Source organism: Talpa europaea (assembly GCF_964194135.1).
Source record: "Talpa europaea genome assembly, chromosome: 4".
Lineage (NCBI taxonomy): Eukaryota > Metazoa > Chordata > Mammalia > Eulipotyphla > Talpidae > Talpa > Talpa europaea.
Genome location: NC_140070.1, coordinates 3,409,974 through 3,432,787, shown reverse-complemented (window position 1 = coordinate 3,432,787; position 22,814 = coordinate 3,409,974). Strand labels below are relative to the sequence as shown.

Sequence of the window (22,814 nt, the reverse complement as noted above, 5' to 3'; positions counted from 1 at the left end):
GGATGCCCACAGACCTTCCGAGGGGGGCTGAGCGGTCACCATGCTACCAGGGGTCATTGACCTCCTCCACTACCGTGTCCTTAGAGCCACAGTCACGCCCAAAGAAGGCTCCAAAGTGCTGCTCGCAGGAACACTCAGGCACCTTGTGGGGTTTTTATTTATTTATTTATTTATTTTTTATTTTTATTTTTAAATGTGGTTTTTTTTTTTAATAGAGGCATGTTTTATTTATTTATTTGTTTGTTTGTTTGTTTTGTTTATACATGCACTGGGTACAGTCAGAAGCGCGGGAGGGTGAGAGAATTCACCAGAGCCAGAGCAGGGAGCAGAGCAGGCAGAAAGACCGAAGCACACTGCTGAGGGGAGCAGCGGGCGGCAGGAGAGGTCTGCGCGCCATGTGGGACCCTCCTCAGGTGGCCGGGGAGCAGCCGGGGATCGAACCGGCGCCGCAGAGGTCGCCGGCAGCTTCGCAACCCAGCGCTCAACCACTGCGCCACCGGGGAGGCCCCACCTTGTGGGTTTTTAGACACAAGGCACAACCCCAGTTTAAAGAGAAAAGACGCCTGCAGGTGCTTCACCTTGTTCGCTCTGGCAGCAACTCAAAAACCATGGAAACAGCCGCGGTGCTCCCCAGCCTGCTGCTATGGTCACACGGGGGCACTGCCAGAGCACCTCAGCACCATGGAAGACCCAGGACACAGCCAGCTGGCCTGGCCGCTGGCTTCCACCAGGGTCACAAAACTGCTCCATGCAGCTGAGAACTATAAGACCTGACCCGGGATGTCGAGCCCAGTGGGGGGTGGGTTTCCCCACACATAGGCCGGCTCTGCCACCCACTAGGGAGGGTGCCAAAGGACCCCAGGGGTCCAACCTCCTGGCGCTCGTGCTCCTGCATCAACCTCTACCCCGCCCCCCAGTGCCCCACCCCCCCGCCCCGAAGGAGAGACAGAATACAGCGGAAGGACGGAAGGACGGTCCCAGGTGTACTCCCCTCTGGGAGAAACCACTGCTCTGGGGGAGTGTCCTGTGAGGACAACAGTCTCCTGTGGGGTGTCTGCAGCACACCTGGTGAAGCCAACAGCCACTCAGGTGAGCCGCTCCGTCCCCAGCCTCGCCTCAGGACGATGGAGCGCGAAGCAACAATCACAGGTGACACGCGCGACCAGCCGGTCACTGAGCTCCACCATACCCCGAGTCCTGACCCTCAGGGACGGAGAGATACTGGATGTTGTTATTTGCAGCAGCTGAGTGTGGGGTAATCAGACACACGGCAGCCGACAGCTACACAGGCTGAGGAGACTACCCGAAGGAACAGACTCACAGCCCAGGCCTCCAGGCAGGGCGCACGCAGGCAGGCGGGAAGGGGACTCCGTGAGCTTGCGGGAGCCCGCTCTACCTTCCGGGCACATCCGCTGATGGATGATTCTTACTGCTGAATATATTAAGTCCTCCCAATGGTGGTCTCTCTCAACCTTGTTGGAGCAACATGTGATTCACTCTTTGAACCAAAGCTTTACTTCGTTATTACTTAATTTTCCCCATTTAATGGAGGAAAAAACAGAAGTTGATCTGAGAAAGGAACTTAAATATTAAGTACTCTTCCCGGAACCCCAAAAGCAGTAAGTGAACACTATTCCTGCCTTGAGTGCAAGGTGATCCCGCCCGCCCTCCCGGTACTCAGAAGAACGCACTTCACTTGGCAACACGGAATTCAGACCTGAGGAGCAAGGACGTGACCCGCACCTTTCCAGATTGTTTTGTCCCAGTGCTGGAAACAAAATAATTCTCTAAATACTGCTAAAAGTTCAAAATAATCACAGACAATATGTCTGCTTATCCATCCATCACTGCAATTTGGTTTACCACAGAATACACTGCTAAGATAATTATATCTTTGAAGGAAATACTCTTTACTGCACGGAACGGAAGGAAACACAAGCAATCTGGGCCTCGGGAAGCAGAAGCCACTGCCACCATTCCTGGGTGATGGCTCGCTCGACTCCTCACGTCCAGGCACGAGCTCACATCACGGCGCCCCACGGTGGCAGCATCCACAGATGGGATGGCCAGCCCCGGGCAAGGCCGTGACGTCCAGATGCCGCAGAGGAAGGTCACAGGGAGCAGATCTCAGGTGCCAGTCGGCTCCCGGCAGCACGAGGTAGAGGCTACCCTTTCCAGAACTACTGCTTTCTGCTAACCCCCACCAACGGCAAATGCTTGCCGGTAAAAGGGATTTGTAAGAATAATCAGCAGAAAAGCACACGCATTGTGCTTCAGCTGATGGGAGAAAAGGAAACCTGGCAAACAAATCCTTGATGTGTTAAAAGTCCTTGTGCAGGAGCAACAATGTCCTTATATGCAAAAGTGGCCTCGTGCCATCCGCAAAGAGGAAACAGCGACAAAAGAACCGGCATTTGTTCCAGGAGAAAGTATAAAGCCTCTTGTTTACTCTTTAATTGTTTAATTAGGCAAATCAAATGAGCTTTGTTTCAAATGCAGCCACTGCAAATGAAATGAACATAGGAAAGAAATTTAATTTTGGAAGTCCTAATTTTTTCAAGCTGAAAGACCTCTTTGAAGTCATCTAATGAAATTATTTCATTTTACAGAGGAGAAATGGAGACCCAGGAAGATTGATAGACTTACCAAGGGTCATAAAGCTAATTTGGAGCAGAGCTAAAACCATTCCTTCATTCAACTCTTCTGGAGTTTACCACCTAGGGGGCCACGCGAGTGGGCAGCACTCCGTGGTCAGAAGAACTAGGATAAATACAACAGGGTCTGGGGAAACACAGACAGCCCAGTCTTGAAAGGTTCGCTTAAGGAAGGCTACCGGTGAAAGTGTCCGTCCTGAGGACGAGAAGCCTCGGCCAGGCACAGGGGAGGGAGGTGGGCGCAAACGGACGAGGGGGCGCGTTCACAAGGCGATAGCTCGCTCACCACCAGGATAGCCTGGTACTAGCAAGGGGCAAAACGATGGACGGTGAGAAGGACAGTGTTGTCGGGGTACTGAGAACCTCATTAGCTACAAGCCCCGAGGGGCCTTGTGCGATGCGGCACTGGAAGTGTAGCAGGGTATATTAATTTTAACAGGTGTCACCAACCTAACTGGAAGGAGTGGAACAGACTAAGCAGGTGCTAGGAGACGTTTCAGTCCTCTGGACAAGAGGTGGGGCAGGAAGGACGGGGAAAGTGGACAGATTCCAAAGAGACTCATCGCGGGACACTCACCGCCAGCAGGACCTGACGTGCAGACACCCACTGACAGGGCAGCACAGGAGGTGACTGCCCCTACTGACCGCTTCCCAAATGAGCATGCGCAACCCTCCCAGGGAGCGGCCCTCACATCTGCCCCCCACCAAATCCCCCCACGTGTGGTAAACATCAAAAGCACAACAACATAGTTATAATGCAAATACAGTGCAATATTAAACTGTAAAAAGAAATTGCAAATCTTGTAAAGGATGAGCAATTTTATGAGTTCACTGCAAGTTATGTTGGAAGATACTAGAACCATACCACATCCAAGGAGGCTTAGAGAGAGCTAGACTAAGAATTAAAGAAGGAAAAAGCCACCAGGACCTAAAAGTCACCTCAAAGAAGAATACTCCATCCCAGTGGATTCCCAGAGGCCTTGGGGAAAACTACTTACAACCCCCAATAGCATGCTTTGCAAAAATGCTCCTACTTAGGGGCCTCCCTGGTGGCGCAAGGGTTAAGACGCAACCTATGAAGCTGTCCGCAGCCACTGCAGCACGAGTTCAATTCCCGGCCAGCCAGGGAGCAACCCACATGGCGCAGCAGACCTCCCCTGACTCACCCGCTGCTCCCCTCAGCAGTGTGCTTCAGTCAATCTGCCTGTTCTGTTCCCCGCTCTGTCTCTGGTGACTCCTCTCACCCCCCAGCACCTCTGGCCTGTACCCCAGCTCTTATATGCATAAATAAACAAATCTTTAAAAAAATGTTCCTACTTATAATGTTGCTGCAAAAGTCAAACACAGTAAAGAAAGTCATAGAGTTTTCAAGATAAAACAATGACAAAAATCAAGCGAACTTTTCATTCTTGTAACCCAAGAATTTACACATAGAAATTGCAAATGTAATCTAATTTTTCTAAACAGAAGAAAAAGCAAGCTTTTAAGAAAAGTGCTTAATTTTGCGCTTTAAGTTCAAGTCTTTGCAACACTCTCTACCAAAGCTTAGTAGAAGTCTGGAGCTTCTATGTCTAATGAAAAGGAACCTAGGAAAAGAGCCCAGCACAAGCAAAAGAACGCAGCAGAGGGAGCCCTGGAGCCCAGTTCCGCTTCGGACAGTGACTAGTTCTGTTTCGGTGGCCACATCTGTAAAATGGAACCAACTCCCTCTGTCTGAAGGAGCAAGTGCGATCAGGTGGTCAAGCATGCTGCGTGGTACCCGAGATTCCTAGACAAGTTCTCCTGCTTCCTGCCCATCCAATGGCCAACCCAGGGTCCTCAGGCCCTTTCCACATGCCAATCAATGTAATGTCAATCGGCTTCCTATTGCTGATTTAAAAGGACTGAAGCAGAAACAAAAGGACGAAAAATTCTGTTTTTTAAATCGGCTACATCCAGGGAATAATCATGAAGGATCAGGCAGTGTTTCTGAAGGAACTTGGAGGAACAGGATCTTAGCAAGATTTCTGGAAAATTAAACAAACGGGATTCCAAGGTTAACTATTGCCAAATAGTGGCAATGATTTCCTTGGTCATGAAAGGTTTTGTAACACTCCTTTAGTTCGAGAGTTATTGACAAGTGGTTTTTAATCATCCATTTTGTTTGTTTCCCCTTCGGTTTTTAAATTTCCAGTTTTATTGCATGTTGGCCAAAGGAAATAGACTGTCTGCTATTCCCCCCGCGGCGCCCTTCTCTTCACAGAGCAGGGCAGGACGGCACACAATGCTCAGCAAGTAAAGCGGAACTGGAGACCCCGGGGGAGGGCCGAAAGCAGGCGGAAGGCCCTCCTCCCCGACAGACATGGATGAAGACGAAAGTTGTGTCCTTTCCTAAGCTTCTTGGGGGCCTGTGCTCAGCCCACTGTTACATTCTGCACCCCCATAGCCATGAGTCACAGGAGTTCAATACATTCCTGACCACTGAGGAAAGAAGCCACCCCGAGACTAAAACCAAGACCCATAAAATTGTTTCCCCATTTAAAATAAAGAGAGAGAAAGAACGGGACAAGGGCAGCATTTTGTTCCAGGCTGGCAGCTCTGTGAGGACTCCAGCTGTCACCAGATTTTATACCCCTGCACCCCCGGCCCCCCGCCAGCGCCCCCAAAACCTGCCCCACTCCTTGCCACCGTCCGCCCAGTGCATGTCTGTCTCCCTCCCTCACTGGACTCAGCGGCTGGGGGGCAGGGAGGCCCCCAACCTCCTTCCCTTCTCCTCACAGCCCTTCCTGTGACCGGCTTCCTCGTTTCCGTTTCTCTCCTCCACAGTCAGCGAGTTAACCGACTAATGAGTGCGCGCGCCACTCTGCGAGCTGAACTACACCTTTAAGAAGCTGAAAGCAAAGGAGAATGGCGGTGGGTGGTTCTGCAGCTAAACAGAAAACCAAAGTCCAAAATGTCAGTCTAACAAAAGAAGCCTGTGAGGGATGGAGACAGAGCGTCCATCGGAGTCTGGAGGACAGTGGACAGTCCTCTTCCTGGACCTGCTCAGCTGTCAGGGGGCCCCAGGTCCCTTCTCCAGCCCCCAAATCTCAGAGGCAACTGTGGGGGTCACTGTGCCCCAAGTCCCACTGCTTGCAGGACCGGGTGACTCAGGAAGGGACCTGTGCTTAAGCCATTAAAACTAGGATTCCATGTCCGACCCTCGGGACCTAACCAACGCTGGAGGCAGGGGTGACAGTTTTCCCTTTATTTTTCCTTTTCACCAGCCCCGAGGGTGCGCCAAGAAGAGGGAGAACAACTTACTTTGAGCAGCCAAGTGAGAACCGAGTCCCGATAAGGAACAAACTTGTTCTTGTTTTTGCCGGCACTCTGATCTGCCAGGGCCGAGATGACCAGCCCCAGGGTGGTGAGGGACCTGCAGGTGCAAGGAGCGCAGAGGTCACGGAAGGCGAGGTCTCAAGATGGGGACTCAAGATGCCCTGCGACCCCCGCGGCCTGCTTTCTCGCTCACTGGGAGGCCCATCGGCTCTGAAAACCGACACCCTCCACCGCCACCACCACCACTGATATGCTTTCAGCAAGTGAAAACCTTGCCAGAGTAGACCATTTTGCCAGCGTGATGATTCTAGTTGCTGCTATTGAAATCCCATGCTTAGCTCGGCATTTTTCCACTTTTGTAAGCAAAAATGTGAGCTGTGATCTGTGAAGGTAACAGCACAGACTTCACGTGTGTTCAAGAGTGAGAGCAGGAGGCACAGCTCAGGGAGCTGACGCACAGCATGAGGCCGGCCTGCGGGGTGCCCGCCTGCCCCACAGGCACACATGGGGACGGTCGTCACCTTGGTGGGTGGCTGGGTGTTGGCTGACCAGCTGCTGCCTCGCTGCATCCTGGGAGCCACGGGACAGCAAAGATTCCCACCCACATGTTCTAGCCTCGGGCAGAACATGGAACCCCGATAGGGGGTTCTCCCTTTTCAGAAAAGGGGATCCCTGGTGGTTTGATGAGATGGTGACACGCTGGTCAAGGTCAACTGCTGGACTCTGAGACCCACCCTCTTCCTCCCTCCCTGGGACCGTGCATTCCTGGCAAGTGACAGTGTCACAGGGAGCGGCCAGCAGTGACCGGAGATGCCCGGGGTTGGCACAACTGGGGTGGGGGCGAGAGGGGGCAGGCACTACCGCCATCTGGTGGGCGGAGCAGGGTGACCAGGATGAAGCCCTCACAAAGCATGTCTCAGCCCCTTGCCCCGGGGCCGTTCCTGAGAAGCCTGTGACTTGACCGAGGCTGCTGTGCTCCTGGGGAGCCTCAGACATGGTGCCCAAACCTGGCACAGCTTTCTGTAGAGATTCTAGCTGTTCATGCATTATCACTTTAACTGTTCAGAATCTCAGTGACCATGGAAGGCACTGGCAAGCAGTAAGCAGGCTCCGGGGTACTGACTTGTTGATGTTGCTTCCCTCCTTCAGTCTGTCTCCCGCGGCTCCGGTTTTCGTGGCCCGCTCACTGCCGGCTAAGTCGACCAGGCTGAGTTTGCCCACCTTCTCTCCAGAGGTCTAGAAAGGGAATCAGTGGATCAGAACAAACCATTGAAGCAAACAGAAATGATGCCATCGCTACCAAATGAGCTTATTACCAAAACCCTCTACTGAAGAGTTAGTAACGTAACAATTTATTGCTATCTCAAAATTACCTTGTGCAGCAAAGTATAAAAAAAAACTGTGTAACTCGTAGTAGACAAAATTATACAGAGTAAGGTTATCTCAGGAAAACACGTGACCCCCAGAAGGAGCACTATCATGGGTCAGTGCTCACAAGCACCTCTAAGACAGAAACTTCAACGTGCTTTGAAGTGATGCTTAAAATTTCATGACTTTTTACCAATAATCCTGGAGGAAAACATTTATAATTTTTACTGATACAAAAAAGTGAATCTGGCTTTTATACAACAAAAGGACCCCACAGAAACGTGAGGCTTGCTATAACTTCTCTCACTCTCCATGCACAATGGCCCCTTGTTTCGTAATTTCAGGTATTAAATTAACACACTGTTCTACTCCAGATGGTGCCTGAATATCTCCACGCACCTGCATACACACTGACGGGCCTTTATGAGAAACGTCCCATTATCAATTGCACCTTACAGACACTTTACACTCAGCACCAACGCAGGAAACGAGGGCAGACAACACCATCTGCAGCCGGTCATTTCTTAAAATTTTCTGTTAAAATATACATTTTGCTTTATTTCCATAAATAACTGTTGCTAACAAAAGGATATTCAGCTTCTCAAATCCAAAGTCCTCTGGGTGGAAAAAAAAAAATCTCTTCAGTATGTTTTTTGTTTTATGCTGAAAAGGAAATAGGAAACAAAGGACTTTCTGTTGTTCCACTAAACTTGTGATGGTAAAAGAAAAATATGCTTTCAGCAAGTGAAAACCTTGCCAGAGCAGACCATTTTGCCAGCATGATAATTCTAGTTGCTGCTGTTTGAAACTGCGTGGCCGGGAGGTGGGCATAAGGAAACCTGCCCAAAGCTACAAACGGCAGGGGGGGCACATGCTTCCCGCCTCTGCAGTGCTCCAGGGCTCACCCACCTCCAGCGCGGCTGGCGCGTCCTAAGCTTCAAAACCAAATATTCAAAATATTTTCCCACAGACGTAGCCATTTCACACTACGGTGTCCCCAGGTAACATCTCTCCACCGAAGGGGCCCAGGCCACCAGCCTGAGTGATCTCCCTTTGGCTGGGGAGGCTGGGGCGAGAAAGCACCCTCCTCGATGCCCCTGCAGGCGGGTGCGGCTGTGTGACTCAGCTTCTGTCAATCAGATCTCTTGTTTGGATGTGGAGGCAGAAGTAAAGGGCCCCAACCCCCTTTTTTGGCTCTTTCAGAGGGCAGGCAGGTGGCTGGGAAGAAGAGGGCTTCTACCAGACTGTCCCAGGGTCCATGCGCCAGCCCCAGTGATCTGCTGCCTGGGACCTGGCCTGGAATCATGGGGGCCGAAGCCCTGGGGGGGGGGTGCAGCAAAGGGGGTCTCAATCCTGGGGGGATCCTTACATGGGGGTGCAGAGGTAACAGCATCCCTGGTGGATGAGACACCCCGGGAGTTACTCCCAGGGCTTCAGTTTGGAGCCCACTGCTCCTCAGGTGTTCTGACAACCATGGGATCACCCATCTCCCCAGAGCAGCCTCAATTTCTCGTCGAGTCCTGGGGGGCACCCTTCAAGTCATCAGACATCTTAAGGGAGTAAGAAAAACCACGACCCATGTCAGACATTTGAAGGAAAAGGAAAAGAACACCTACCCCTGACTGCACGTCGCACAGAGTGTGCGTGAGGGTGATCTTGAAGACAGCGTGGGACCGGCTGCTCTCCTCATTCATGTTGGTGGCAGCCACGGTGCGAGACTTGTTGCCCTCGGACATCAGAGACTCAATGTCCTGCGGGGAAACGACAGAGACATGCATGACCAGGCGAGGTTCACGACTGGCCCACATTTGGAGTTCACGCAGCGTCTCTGCCACAGCAAGGTCCCAAGCACAACGGCAAACACGGCCGCTGGAAACAAATCGAATTACTTTCTGCAAGTGCAAAATAGAGGGGGCCCTGTGACCAAGGGTCAGGGCAGTGTGGAAGCCCACGGAGCCCCCTAGAACAGACACAGAGGCCGTGGCCAACCCTCACCCAACCTAGAAATTTGAAAAAAAAAAAAAAAATAGCAACAGTCAGGTCAAATTAGATTACACAGACAGACAGAGCATTTGTAAGCTTCCCGTAGACACAGCGCTGGCACCAGCTGGGAGGGTCCTGCGGGCTTGTCCTTAGGGGTGAGAACTTGGGAGCCAGACCCCAGCCAGGCCCACAGGCCTCACGGCCAGCACCGCAGAACAGAACAGCAGGGCGCAGCAGAGCGGTCTAGGGATCTCCATGTTGTTAAATGCTGTAAACTTTGAAACAGTTCCTGAGCCACAAGAATTTTAGTTTCAATAAAAAAGGCAAAAAAAGTTGCCATTTGTGATAACGTCTAACTGGAGGGAGCAACGCTAAGAGAAATAAGTCTGCAGGAGACAAACAGGGGGGATGTCACTCACACATGGGATACAAGGAAACAAAGCAAAAACACAGACAAGACTTAGTCAGAACCAGCCTTGGGTTCTGATTCAGAGCCGGGGCCGCCAGAGGCTGGTGTGGGGCTCTGGCTGGGTGTGCTGTGGCTACAGGAACCTTGGTAGTGGGAACCCGCACCCCTAATGCAGATCGTATTGTAAGCCGTTACCTCAACAAAGTGACTCAAATTTTAAACCTGTATATACTTTTCTGAAAGAATTTCATTTCATAGATGACAGCAAGGAGCTAGGACGTCTCGTACAGGATAGTAATGAGGAGCAAAACAGACAGCGTGTAAAAGCGTCCACTGTTGCTCCCCTCATCTTGCCAGTGAAGGGGCCCATCTTTCCAGAACATGTGTGGCCACGCTAAGGGATACATGTCCCAGAGGCCCTTGCAGCTCAACTTGGCCACATGACCACATTATGCTGGATGAGAGTTGAAGGACAGCACAGATCCATCTGGGAATCCCTTTAAGGCCTGCTGAGACCCATCCTGGACCACGAGAATAGGGCGTCTCCACGCTGGCTCCACGGGGAGTACCACAAGGCTCCTCCATCCCAGCAGCATTTCTGGAGCCGCCCCCCCACCCCCGCCACCCCAGTCTCCAGCATCTCCCTTCTGTCTTTCACAATAGCAGCCTTATTTAAATCACTATTTACGCTTCCACATATTCATTGGCCCCTCAAATAGATACTGAAAGCACCTATATATGCCATGTACATTTTAAGATATTGAGAATATATAATGGACAAAACAGATAATAATTCATATTCCAAAGAAGTTAAATTCTGCAATATCCTCTCTGTTACAAGCAGTCAAACATAATCCCGATACACATCTAGGAAAAACTCTGAAAATCCTAAGCTTCTATTTTGCTATATGTACATGAAAAAGAATAATGCTGATGGAAAAATTCCACACCATAAATAAAAAGCCTTAAGGTAAAAATGTTAACTGCAAAAAAAGAGAGGTATAACTAGCACCAGAATGGAAAAACAACAACTAACGGTAAAATGGAAGATTTTCTAGATCCATTCCAAATCCATTTTAGACCCATTGAGTGACAATCCAGAGGTTGACACTAAGAATTTTATCCTAGGACCCGACATTGGTTTCTAATCTCATGAATAATCTCTATATTGAGACTTTTCATTTTTAAATAAGCAATATATCTTTTTATACTTTCCAATGTCCTCTGAGCTCTTGATAAAATATGCTCTCTCCCAAGATGCAAGAATAAGTCCTCAAGTGATCATTGTTAAAATAACAACACTGAACATTTATGGAAGTCTTCTTAAATCTTCAAAAACTTTTCACACACATTATCTCACCTCCTCCAGGAAGCCTTCCTGGACACCAGCCTCCCCAGACACCTCCACATCCACTTAAGATAGGTATCCTTCTCAAATCTCTGAGCCCTGAAGCATCTTGAGGGGATGGACCTTCATGTGCAACTGCACAGTATGTGCACATGGTAGGTGAATGAGAGGTACTTGATAAATGAACACTGACCAAATGACAGAACTGATTAATGAACAAACGAACATACCTCTTCAGACAGCCTTTTATCAACTTAGGACAGAGAGGTTTGGTGAGGCAAATGATCCAGAGCCATACAGGAACTGTACTGTGACTCTATCAACAATATGACTTGTAATTCTGTGTACAATTCACCAGCATCTCAACCCACCAGCCCGTTTTCCCAACACACAAGCCTGATGGACTCAAACAAAGCAGAACTGTGATGCTTGAAAATGAAGACAACTAAAATCTAAAGGTCAGTGAGCTTTTCTCAAATTAGCAACAGGCTTCGAATTCCAACCACTGAACTCATATTTTATTTCATCAAATCAACATAATCATCAGCAACTTTGTGATCTTATGTACCACTGGAAGGAAAGAGAAAGCTGTCACTTATAATTTAAGAGGCAATTCTAGGCAGTTTACAATCTCAGAGATGATAACGTATGAGAACTGTGTCTCCTCCCAGATGAAGAGGTGCCTGCCGGTATGCACTCCCCTCGAAATCAAAGTGTCTCACAGTCATAGGGAGCTTGAAAGGAAAAGATTTTTATAAGGAGTTATTTATTAAGGGATGTTACTGTTTTTTTTTTTTTAATTTCAAAAAAATCATCATTGCCAATTATGCCTAAGCACTCTGCACGCTAAGTGGCAGCTCACGCCAAGCTGCGCCGCTGTTACCTTGTAGCTCCTGACTGCCAGCTTGGAAAGGCCGTCCACGTAGGGTCCCAGCACGCTGTGCTCTCTGACTTTCAGCGTTTGGCGACTTCTGCTTGTTTAAAACAAAAAAAATAACTTTTAAATGACAAAGTGTCTTTCACAGGACTCCACTGTGCCCCCTAAAAACATATCCCAGCTTCAATAGAGACCCCGAATCAATCGACAGCTGACTTGATCCCAGAAGAACTGAAACTGAGCTCCAGACTCTTGACTGGCGAGGCTGGAAAGGGTAGGTTGTGGGTGACTGTTCACCTCCGCAGAGAATGCAGAGTCACCCGGACACAAACAATCTCCTTGTCAGACCACAGAATGTGGCGCAAAGAGCAGAACTCAGTGAAAGTTAAGCGCTGAGAAAGAGAAACGGCAGGCGGACCTCAGCCGTACACACACACAAAGAGAAGGGAGCCCTGAGCCTGATGATGACTGAGAAACAACTGTGCTTATCCCGGCTGCCTGGCGGCTTTCTCCCTAGACAAAGACTCACGTTCCTGAGCACACGATGGGCTAAGGCGGGAACACACACGGTCATCTCGGTCAGTGTCGGAAAACCTGGACTCAGGAAAATCAACTGCTCGTTCACGTTTAAAAAAATAAATCTCTGAGAGACCAGGAACCGATAAACCCAGCAAAGAGCTTCTGCTAGATCCTAGAGCACATGGGAGACTCATCCCAAAACCCAGAGCACACAGCACATGGGAGACTCACCCCCAAAATAGTGAGAAAACTTGGTGATGACTATATGGTGAGTTCCATCTCAAAAAAAAAAAAAGGCTCTTTAAGAAATACAGACACTGGGGCCTCCCTGGTGGTGCAGGCGGTTGAGCGCAGCGCTGTGAAGCTGTCCGCAGCCTCTGCAGCGCAGGTTCGATCCCCGCTGGCCTCGGAGCAACCCACATGGCACGCAGACCTCTCCTGTCTCCCCTCTGCTCCCCTCAGCAGTGTAATTCGTCAATCTGCCTGTTCTGCTCCCTGCTCTGTCTCTGGTGAATCCTCTCGCCCTCCCACACATCTGGCCTGTACCCGGGTTCTTGTATAAATAAAAATAAAAATAAAATACAGACACTACAATAAAGAAAGAGCACTTGTTGACATGAAATAACAAGTGATTCTTGTTTTAAGCAACACCGTTTTCTAATGTGGAATCACGGCTCCCAGGGTCAACCACTGAAAACTTCACTGATAACCTTACACTGCACATGAAGCAGACAGAGAACGAGAACAGACACCTGAGTGCCCACGCAGGGCACAGTCCACTGGACCCTCCCCATGTCTCTCCCTTTTCTCACAGAGAATGTACAGTGGGTCATCCAGCGATTAGAGCAATACAATTACACCCCACTGCCTGGTAGGCGCTGAATTAACAACATCAGCACTTGAATAAAAAAACTAAGTTCTTGAAAAAGAAAAAAACAAAAACTAAGTTCTCTCAAGTTGTCTTTCACTGCGAGGGGTTCACCTTGAGCACTCTCAACCCATCTCCTTTGACCCTTGGAGACACTGCAAGTGCCTAAGGGAACTTTCCTGGGGCGCCTGCCACCTGCCTGCAGCTGTCACCCCGCCCTGGTGATCTTCCCAACAACCCTGAGCTGTTTTCCCTATCATCGCTGCCTCCGTTCAGCTGAGGCCTAGAAAGCGTGAGGAACGTGTTCAACAGCAGGTGGAGGACCTGCGTGCAGAGGCAGGCGGCCCAAAGCTCAAGCCGTCCCCAGCTGGCCCACACGACACACGGGATCCGGAGACCGCAAACGGCCCTGTGGCCAAGCCCAGCTGCTCTGCGCCAGCTCGAGGCTCAAAACCCACGGGTGACCTCAGTCCACAGCTCTGCAAAGAGGAGGTCTGGCTGGGTATCAGAGAGCGCGGGGGTCTTCTCAGAGCAGAGGTGCAAACACAGGGGCAGGAGCCAGGCAAGGCACCCGCTCATGACTTCCCAGCCCACTGCCCCCCCGCCGTACTGGACGCTGGGTCCCTCCCCACACGGGGGTTCTCTGACCCCTGCACCAGCAGACTCTCCTGGTCAGCACGGAATTCACCACATCTCCTGCCCTGTCCTTCCCCTCTGGGCAGCGAGCCCTCCCGCTGAGGTCTCACCTCCTTGGGAGAGGGCACCTCACAATATAACAGCGTCTCAGCATGGGTCAGGCAGGCCTTTCTCACTGTGAGCTCTCCAGCCCCCACCCCCCAGTCCTAAAGGTGAAAGCCAGGAAGCTACTTGATAGCTAGACAGAGATGAGAACTAGAAGGTCCTCTCCTAGAGCTCCATACAAATCCTTCCCCAGAGCCAACATTAATTCTGTTTTCGTCACAACACTAATACTGACGTCTGTAGCCCACTTACCCTTTGGGATCCAGGAGGTCTCGAACTTTTTCATTATAAATTTCCATATAGGACACTTCTACTTTAAAACTCTGCTCTTCGTTTTCCTCTTTCTGAGTTCGCTCGAAGAGGCCGCTGCAGAGCCTGGGGATCAGCCCGGGCTGGTCAGCCGTGCCCATCATGGTGTACGACTTTCCCGAGCCTGAAAGTGGAGACCAGTGAGCATTTCCCTGGAGAAGTTACTTGTGGGACCCTTTTTCCACGGCTCAGAACAAGTGACCAGCTCTTAATGAAATACCCCCAGTACGGTAACCCCCCAAACACGAAGATGGATGGAGGCAGCAACGTGGAGGGTTAAAAGGATGTTTACAAGTGCACAAGCTACCCCACAGGTGTGTCAACAAGCAAACCTCCTTTGAGAAGAAAACAAAGCCCATTTAAACCATCTCCATGTTTTTAAAAAAAATTACCCAAACCCCCCCAAAGCCCCCCAAAAACACAGCGAGGCCTGGATAGTTTTCTGACACTAAGTGGAAAGGTCCATGTGGTGAGTACAACGGGCAACTCCAACCACTTGTCACATACAAAACACAGAGACGGGGCCTCCCCGGTTGCGCAGTGGTTGAGCGCTGGGCTGCGAAGCTGCCCACAGCCTCTGCAGTGCTGGTTCGATCCCCGGCCACCCGTGAGGGTCCCACATGGCGCGCAGACCTCTCCTGCCACGCCCGCTGCTCCCCTCAGCAGTGTACTTTGTCAGTCTGCCTGCTCTGCTCCCTGCTCTGGCTCCGGCGAATTCTCTCACCCTCCCACACTTCTGACTGTACCCAGTGCTTGTATAAATAAATAAATAAATCTTTAAAAAAAAAATAAAAAAATCACAGAGACGCCCTGGAGGCCCCAGGGTGAGCCCGCGTCCTTCAGCCAGTGCGGAGACCAAAAGAGAGTCTCTGGCTACTCTACAATTATTTTCTCCTTTGGACCAGAAATACAAATTCATTAAGGGAAATTTAGAAAATACAAGAAATCAGCAAGCGAAATTTAAATTGCTCATAGTCCGAACTTAAATAGAATTCCTTTTCCCTTTTCTGTAGCAGCAATTTTGTAAACATCCTTTCAACCCTCCACGTTGCTGCCTCCATCCCTTGCCATGTCATCACACCTAAATCTGCCCCCGCAGGTGAGGTGCTCCATGCCGGCTCCTCTGGCTGTTTTCACGAGCCAGCTCATGGTGATAGCCCCGGAGGGAGAATCCTTGCTGTCTCCCTTCACCCGGGAGGACACCCAGCCGGCAGCTTAGGTGCCGGAGCAGGGTTGGGCTGGTGGGCTGAGCCAGGCCCCCGCCACCATGACCCGCCCCACCCCCTGGAAACAACAAAAGCATTTCCCGTGAAGACTGTGTCCAACCTGACAGGCTACAGGACACAGGCTCCTAAAAGTGACTCTTTCACTTCGAGATTTTCTTTCCTGTTGGCCCCAGAGGTACACAGTGCACCTCATCAATCATGACTAATGAGCTGCCGACAACTGTACTGTTGCTGGTATTTTCTCTGTTATGATCCTTAGCATGTAAGAAAATAAAGGAAAACACCATAGATCACGTACCAGTCTGCCCATAGGCAAAGATACACGCATTGTAGCCGTCAAAAGCATTCTGGAGGATACTCTCCCCAAGGCACTTGAAAACATCATCTTGACCTGAGAGAGAGAGAGAGGAAAAAAGGATATTTTAAGTCAAACTGCATGTGAACAAATTTTTAAAAAGGATGCTCAAAATCATACTTTTTCTCAGCTTACTTATCTCCAAACAAGGCTTTTAATCTCTGTGAGTGATGCCAGTGCTCCTGTCCCTCAGGTATTTGTCGTAAGCGCAGGATAAAAAGGAGCCCAGAGCGCCCAGCAACGCGTGCTGGGATTGATAAATACTGGCAAGGGGCCTCTGCAGTGCAGAGAGCTACCAAACTGGTTTATAAACAGCGGCCATAAACACCCAAATGCACACTGAGATCTAAGTGAGGCCTCCCTGGTGGGCTATGGGTTGAGTCTCAGCACTGTCACCATGACTGCCTGAGTTCAATCCCCAGCCAAGGAGCTGACCCACATGGCACAGCAGACCTCTCCTGTCTCACCTGCTCCCCTCAGCAGTGTATTTCAGTGGATCTGCCTGTTCTGCTCCCCAGTCTGTCTCTGGTGAATCCTCTGGTGAATCCTCTGGTGAATCCCCTGCGTACCTGGCCTATACCCCAGTTCTTCTATACAAAAATAAAAACAAAATCTTTTTTTAAAAAAAGAGATCTAAGTGAACCTGGTTTTCATTGTGTGCGGCTCGGTTACTGCTGTCTTCTTTGGGTACTAACATTCAAAACAATCCCATGTACCAATCGCCTCTCCTGATCCTTAGTGACACCATTAACTACAGGTCCTACAATATGTACCAGCAAGGACAGGGAAGAAAGACCTTGTAAATATCTTCCAGCTTTCTTCCAATCACAGACACAACTAATAGAATCAAATTCTCCTCCACAGGTTAAATCAAATACATCAATAATCAGCGGTGACCTTGAGAAGTCACTCGGCCGACTCTGAGACTTGGCTGCAATATGAAAGAACCATGGGCCGAGAGGGCAGTTGGGATTTGAAGGCCATCGCAGCCTCCTTCCAGCGGGTCTGCCAGACTAGGGCACCATCGTCTTTCTTCCCACGCCGGATGCATCCTTAAAGTCATCACCGGCCAGCGAGGCCAAATTAGCCCGAGCTCTGTGCAATACAGCATGACAGCATTTAGAGCGGCTGCAAACTACCCGCTGCCATGAGCAGTGAGGAATGAAAGCAATAAAGGCAACCACCGGGCCCTCAGCTTGGGGTGGAAAGCAGCCTGGCAACTTCCTCTCCACTGAGCAGAGAATGAGAGAGAGAGAATGTGATGCTATGCTCTGAATCACGCACAGGCTGTCAACCAATGTCACAGGGATCCCCTCAACAGCACAGGCAGGCTCGGCCTCGCTGCCTTCCACAGGCCAGTGCCTCCCTCCCCCCCACGCCCGCCCCTCCAGACCCCACACTGGGCCACGAGCCCATCCTGGACCCTGAATCTCACCCTATCGTGTCACTCCAAGGACCAAGCACAGTGAGTGTCTAAATCAACCTGAAAACCTCAACAGCAAGGGCTGGAGGGAGAACAGTCACGCAGGTACGATGACACTTAAGGGGGGGAAGCCCAGGAAACGACCCCCCCACCCCCGTCCCCGCCAACAGCGGCAACGCGGGCGTGGCTCTCACCTGCGTACTTGTCTCTGACAGACTCGTCCATGGACCAGAAGCAGTGGTCGTACGCAAACACCTGGGGAAGCACAGACGCGGCATGTGTGAATAAAACCTTAACACAGTCACGATGTTAAACGGAAGCCATCGCCGCGCTACCACTGTTCACGGAAGGGAAAGCACCTCCCTGTCTGCTGGCTTTACATCTAATTGCTTTATAATCCTTAAGGATTCACTGTCTTCAGGTTCCTCCCAGCTTGCATCTAAACTCCCCCACCTTCGACCTTTGTTACTGCGCCTCCTGCAGAAGCCCAAATTCGGTTTCTCCTGCCCAAGCTGTCAAACTCCTCCCCGACACCCTCCTGGTTCTGTCCTTAACAAGGGCGAGAGACTCGCCTAAGCTCAGCTCTCCCCTCGGGGGCCACTGCACCCGCAGGCACCCTGCAGGCAGCAGGCTCTCGGGGTACCCGTCTCCCCACTCTGTTATGGGGCATCTTCCTCTTCATCAAAAAGATGAAGGAAAAAAAAACTAGTAAAATCACATTTTTGCATATAAAGCAGTCAGAGCCATTTTAACTATTCTTAAAAATCATTCAGGATCCCAGCCGCACTTATCATGTGTTTTAGCAACAATAATAAAGAATAGAATTACAATTCAACCATAGACTCTGAAACAAAACAAGACTTCAAGAATGTAGATAAAAATCTGAGTTTCCTGGAAAGTTCCAAGTAACTTCAGCAAGTGGTTAATTCAAAAGTACAGCCCCTGTGCCCCCTGGCGCCTGCAGTGCATATACGGGCCAACACGCCCAGGGGGTTTCTGGAGCATCTGCCTCCGCTCCAGTAGGCCAGCCTGTCCCCAGAGGAAACGCCACCAGCGTGGGCTCCTGCCCGCCCCACAGGGTCCCCTGCCATCCCGGAGGCGGCTTCATGGATGGGCCTGCCCGGCACGGCGCTGACCACAGCTTGGAACGACCAGTTTTGAGCCAATCCACAGCGAACAGCACACAAAAGGAATCTGTGTGCCGACGCCAGGAGACCGGCCAGAGTGGTCAAGCACACGGACAGCGTTTCCACAGGCCGGGGGCTTCTCCTAAGCCAAAAACCAGCTTTGGATTCATGAACAGGCTACAGCTTATGTTTCTGTTACAGAAGTGACAGACAGAAAATATTTTTGCGAAGGAAATTACCAGTACTTCCAGAACATGCACATAACACCTTCCACAAGCACTGCCTAAAACCAAACCTCTTACCTTTGGCTGGCTCCTGAGTTCCCGAAGGAGGTATCATCGGTGACATGAAAGAAAAGAGGATTTAAATGTTTTAGTTTGGAAGACTCTTTTTGAAGGGCAAAATGATCAACATATGTACATTTTCAGTAACACAAAATATCAACTCTGAAGTCAGCAATTTAAAATAAAGGATCAGCTAAAACCTATTAAGCGGTAGGTGGGTGCCTGTTATAGGGAACTAACCTGGATGTCTCAGGTAGGAAGGCCGAGCACCTGCACCCTGGCTAACTGGTGAGGTCTGATGTTCCAGCCTGTGCATGTTGCTTGTCCTTGTGTAAGTATCACGAGTTTACTTCCAAGGAATTTTCTCTGCCTGGATACAGCAGCAACTTACTGCATAGCCCTTATCTACACAGGCCCTTCTGTACAAAGCTCATTCTGTCCCCGCTGGGAATAAAGGTTACATTAAGGGAACAACCAGTTGTTGGCAGTGACTGAGGACTTACTGAAGGACTCACCGCTCCCTGTTCACCCAGAACTTCCGCCCTTTCGCCCTCCCTCCCTCCCTGCTCCCCAGCAGCCCCTTGCTTCCTAATCCTCAGGGCACAGGAATGGAACTCATTCTAGTAAAACCTGGAGAGTTTATACTTAACAAAAGCACAAGAACTCTCCTCAGACACTGGCCAGCTGCTAACACTGCCAGCAGGCCCTCGTTCTCCCCCTAATGGACAGGTAAACCACACACCCAGAAACACGTGTTTTCTTCTGGACCACGTGAGAGTGAGCTGGACACACCCCTTCCGTCTAACCTCAGCACATCTTTCCTAAAGGCAAAGTCACTCACGTACACAACCACAGGGCAACATCAAAATCAGAAAAGTTAGGAAAGGAAAGTACTCTTGACACAAGCTAAACAGGGACAATAGCGGAGCTCTGGGAGTAACTGGTCCTTCTCGGAGAACCACACGCCAGCTCAGTGCTTGCTCCCTGTGGTCTAATGTCTTCCTGCGCCTTCGTGTCCTAAGACTTTCTTAATCTAATTCATCTTTGCATCAGATGACTTCAGAGAACACGGCCACGCCATGGGGGGTCCGGTAAACGAGGCCACTTGTGTAGCAGACTGTGGGGCAACAACCAGTGTGGTTGGCAGAGAAAATGATTTCTCTGGAATAAGAGAACAGAATTCTGACAAGACGATTTAGGCACTGTGGCAGAGTCTGCCGCCACACGCCAGCATCCTTGCACAGGCTCGAGAAGCCAAGCGGACTCTCGCCCACTGCGGGCAGCGGGGCAACGCACCTACCTAGCTGGGGCCAGCGCAGAGCCAGCACATGGAGAGGCCCACGTCCGGCCAGCTGAGCTGCAAACCACTTCTTCATTCTCCCCTTCACTTTCAAGATGCTACTATTATTCCAGTTTGACAGGTGAGAAACTGAAGGCCCCACAGCTCAGTGACCTGCCCAAGCCACTGTAACGAAGTGATGGCTCTCGCATGTAAAAACAGGTCACCCAACTTCTGAGTCTATGTTCTTTCCATCTGAAAATGGCCTCGTCAAGTTTCTTCCAGACTTAAGAATCTCTGAGTCACACATTAACAACCGCCACGGCTCACAGAAGCTTCCCCAACGTATTCATTTCCTCCAATCTAATTATTACCCGATAGAAGGTAACCCCTGGAGCCTATGCGCATTCATTATATTTATAAAAACTTCAGGGTGTCTTTTCTGCATGATATGGAGCATGGTATTTCGAGTTTCAATAAAATGCTTTTGTACTAAATCAGCTCTTCCTAAGAAACAACCAACAAGTATGAAATCCAATCTAGGACACAATGCAGAAGAATCCGTGGGACTAATCTGAATTCAGAACATAATAATGAAAACAGAAACACGACAGTAAATTAATTACAGAGCTAAGTTTCCAATGAGGGATTCTAGTGGTTACCACAGCCAAGCTCAAATAGCCAGCAAAGCCACCGGAAACCCCAAGATGGAATTACAGCGCTGTGCAGAGTCAGCCAGTCGGTGAACTAAGAAAGCAGAGCCTGTTCAGGGAGCGGAATAAGGCAGGGCCTGGCTGACCCAAGTCCTGTGTGGAAGCCCCAGCCTTCCTGATCACAGTGGAGCAGGGAGCCAAGAAGACGGCCTGAGACCTCAGGAAGCAGCAGCAGGGACTTCATAGCTTCTCACCTCCATGGGGCTGCTTTTTGTTCTTGTTTTTGTTAACTTCATTTTGAAATACTGCCAAGCTTACCAAAAGTTCCAGAAATAGTACGAAGAACATTTGTGTACCCTTCACCAGGCTCCCCCAAATGTTAACGTCTTCCATAACCAGCCACAATGTTCACAACCAAGAAACCAGGCAGCGATGCGATTTATTAAAGAACATACGGTCAACCTTAGGCAGATTCTGCCAGGTTCTGCTCCGACCTGGGCGTCTGTCCTCAGGGCCTCGGTGCTGGTGGGGCTTTCCCAGTGTCTGGGGCTGTCCTCCATCGGGTCAGGGTCCATGCAGGCCGGCACACGGGCGGGCACAGCACAGGCGCTACCCAGATCCGCGTCCCTCAGGCCTGCACCCGGGACACCAGGAGGAGCCTCCATGCTGGGGATGGGATATACTGTGAGGAGTCTCTGCTGTGTCGTTACCAGCTTCCCTCTGCACATCTTCCTTGTAGGGGAGACTCTGAGTTTATGTCAACACTGTCCCTCATCAGACATTTCACCCACAAACTTTCGCATCCACTCCATGATTCTTGCCTGCAATTATGGCTTCCCAGAAGGTGCCTGTGCAGCTGCTGCAGATGTCAACAGCCCCGGTGATGGACGTGATGGACATGTGTTCTTGCAAGAGGCCGGCTCAGGAGATGATTACCAAATGGCTACCTGCTGTGGAGAGAACTGTCCTCTCTTCGTCCCTTTTACTGAGCTGGCTTAGGGGCGTTCACATCTCATGTGAGTCGTAGATCACACCACCAAATTAAGTCGCATAAGCCCCCATCTTTAGAATGCCACAATACAGAAGACAGATAGGAAATATCTTATGTAAGTGAGTGTTCTCTGAACATTTTTACTAATGTTTCTGACCATGCAAAAATCAAATTGATGTTGGATCCAAAAATAAATCAGAGCATCTGGAAGGTGTGAAACGCAGAGGTAGCCGGAGTGAGAAATCACCCCTCAGGGACTGCTGCCAAGTACCGAAAGCTAAGGGGACACCCAGAGTCACCACCTGGCCACTGTCAGGCTCCTGGACATTTCTGAGACCTTCACAAACAGAACGGCTTGGACTCTGACCTGCTCCAACAGGACGTGTCCACCACAAAGGCTCCTTCTCCACAGCCGTGCTATGCGCTGACAGTGCTACTTTCTCGGGCTGAGCTGGCCGTACCAGCAACCAAGCTACCATCTGTGATGGTCACTCTGGTCCCCGGCCCCACCCCCACACCCTCCTGCACGGGGGTGGAGCTGACTCGACCGAGCTCCAGACTCTGGCAAGACTCACAGGGAGGCCTACAGCCCCATGCTGGCGCAGCCACTGTCTGCGGCATGAATGTGCTAAAGCCTGCTCCTTGTTTCCTGGACATTTGGAAGACCCTGTTCAACTCTGAAGAACATTCTAGAAGCGTCACTGACAGCAAGGTGCTGCAGGCAGCAGCGTCCAGGCTGCGGTGGGGTCTGAAGATGCTTCCACTGACAGGAGGGATCAGGGCACTGGGGTGTAGAGCCTGGCGCAGGGGAGGGGCCCTCAGAGCACTGAGGTGCACAGCCTGGTGTAGGGGAGGAGCCCCAGGCCATGGCAGAGCTGAGCAGCCCACACACTTGAGGGCATGGGGGACTTGCTATGATCCTTCTACAGGCAGAATTCAGGAAGACCTACGGGAGACAGCTAAGAGAAGAGAGGCAGCTCTTTAACAGAAGCACAGGAGCAGCGGGTTAAGAAGCAGCCAGTGCCCCTTCCAGGGAGTTATCTAAAGAGAGCAGAGGGAAGACTCCTCTGAGGATGCTGAGGAAGAAGTTACAACAGGTGACT

General features: G+C 50.5%; 1 protein-coding gene across 2 annotated transcripts in view; it reads right to left on the bottom strand.

Moving 5' to 3' along the window:
• The window catches only part of KIF13B (kinesin family member 13B), a gene marked incomplete at both ends in the record, with an annotated part of 127,182 nt that overhangs the window by 59,241 nt on the left and 45,127 nt on the right, over positions 1 to 22,814 (bottom strand). For both annotated transcript variants that reach the window (XM_084232303.1, XM_084232304.1), the window contains 8 exons: positions 5,937 to 6,048; positions 7,075 to 7,187; positions 8,936 to 9,070; positions 11,943 to 12,030; positions 14,317 to 14,497; positions 15,898 to 15,990; positions 17,572 to 17,632; positions 18,807 to 18,819. In XM_084232303.1, the coding sequence (XP_084088429.1) occupies positions 5,937 to 6,048; positions 7,075 to 7,187; positions 8,936 to 9,070; positions 11,943 to 12,030; positions 14,317 to 14,497; positions 15,898 to 15,990; positions 17,572 to 17,632; positions 18,807 to 18,819 (796 nt within the window). The remainder of the gene's footprint in view (positions 1 to 5,936; positions 6,049 to 7,074; positions 7,188 to 8,935; positions 9,071 to 11,942; positions 12,031 to 14,316; positions 14,498 to 15,897; positions 15,991 to 17,571; positions 17,633 to 18,806; positions 18,820 to 22,814) is intronic.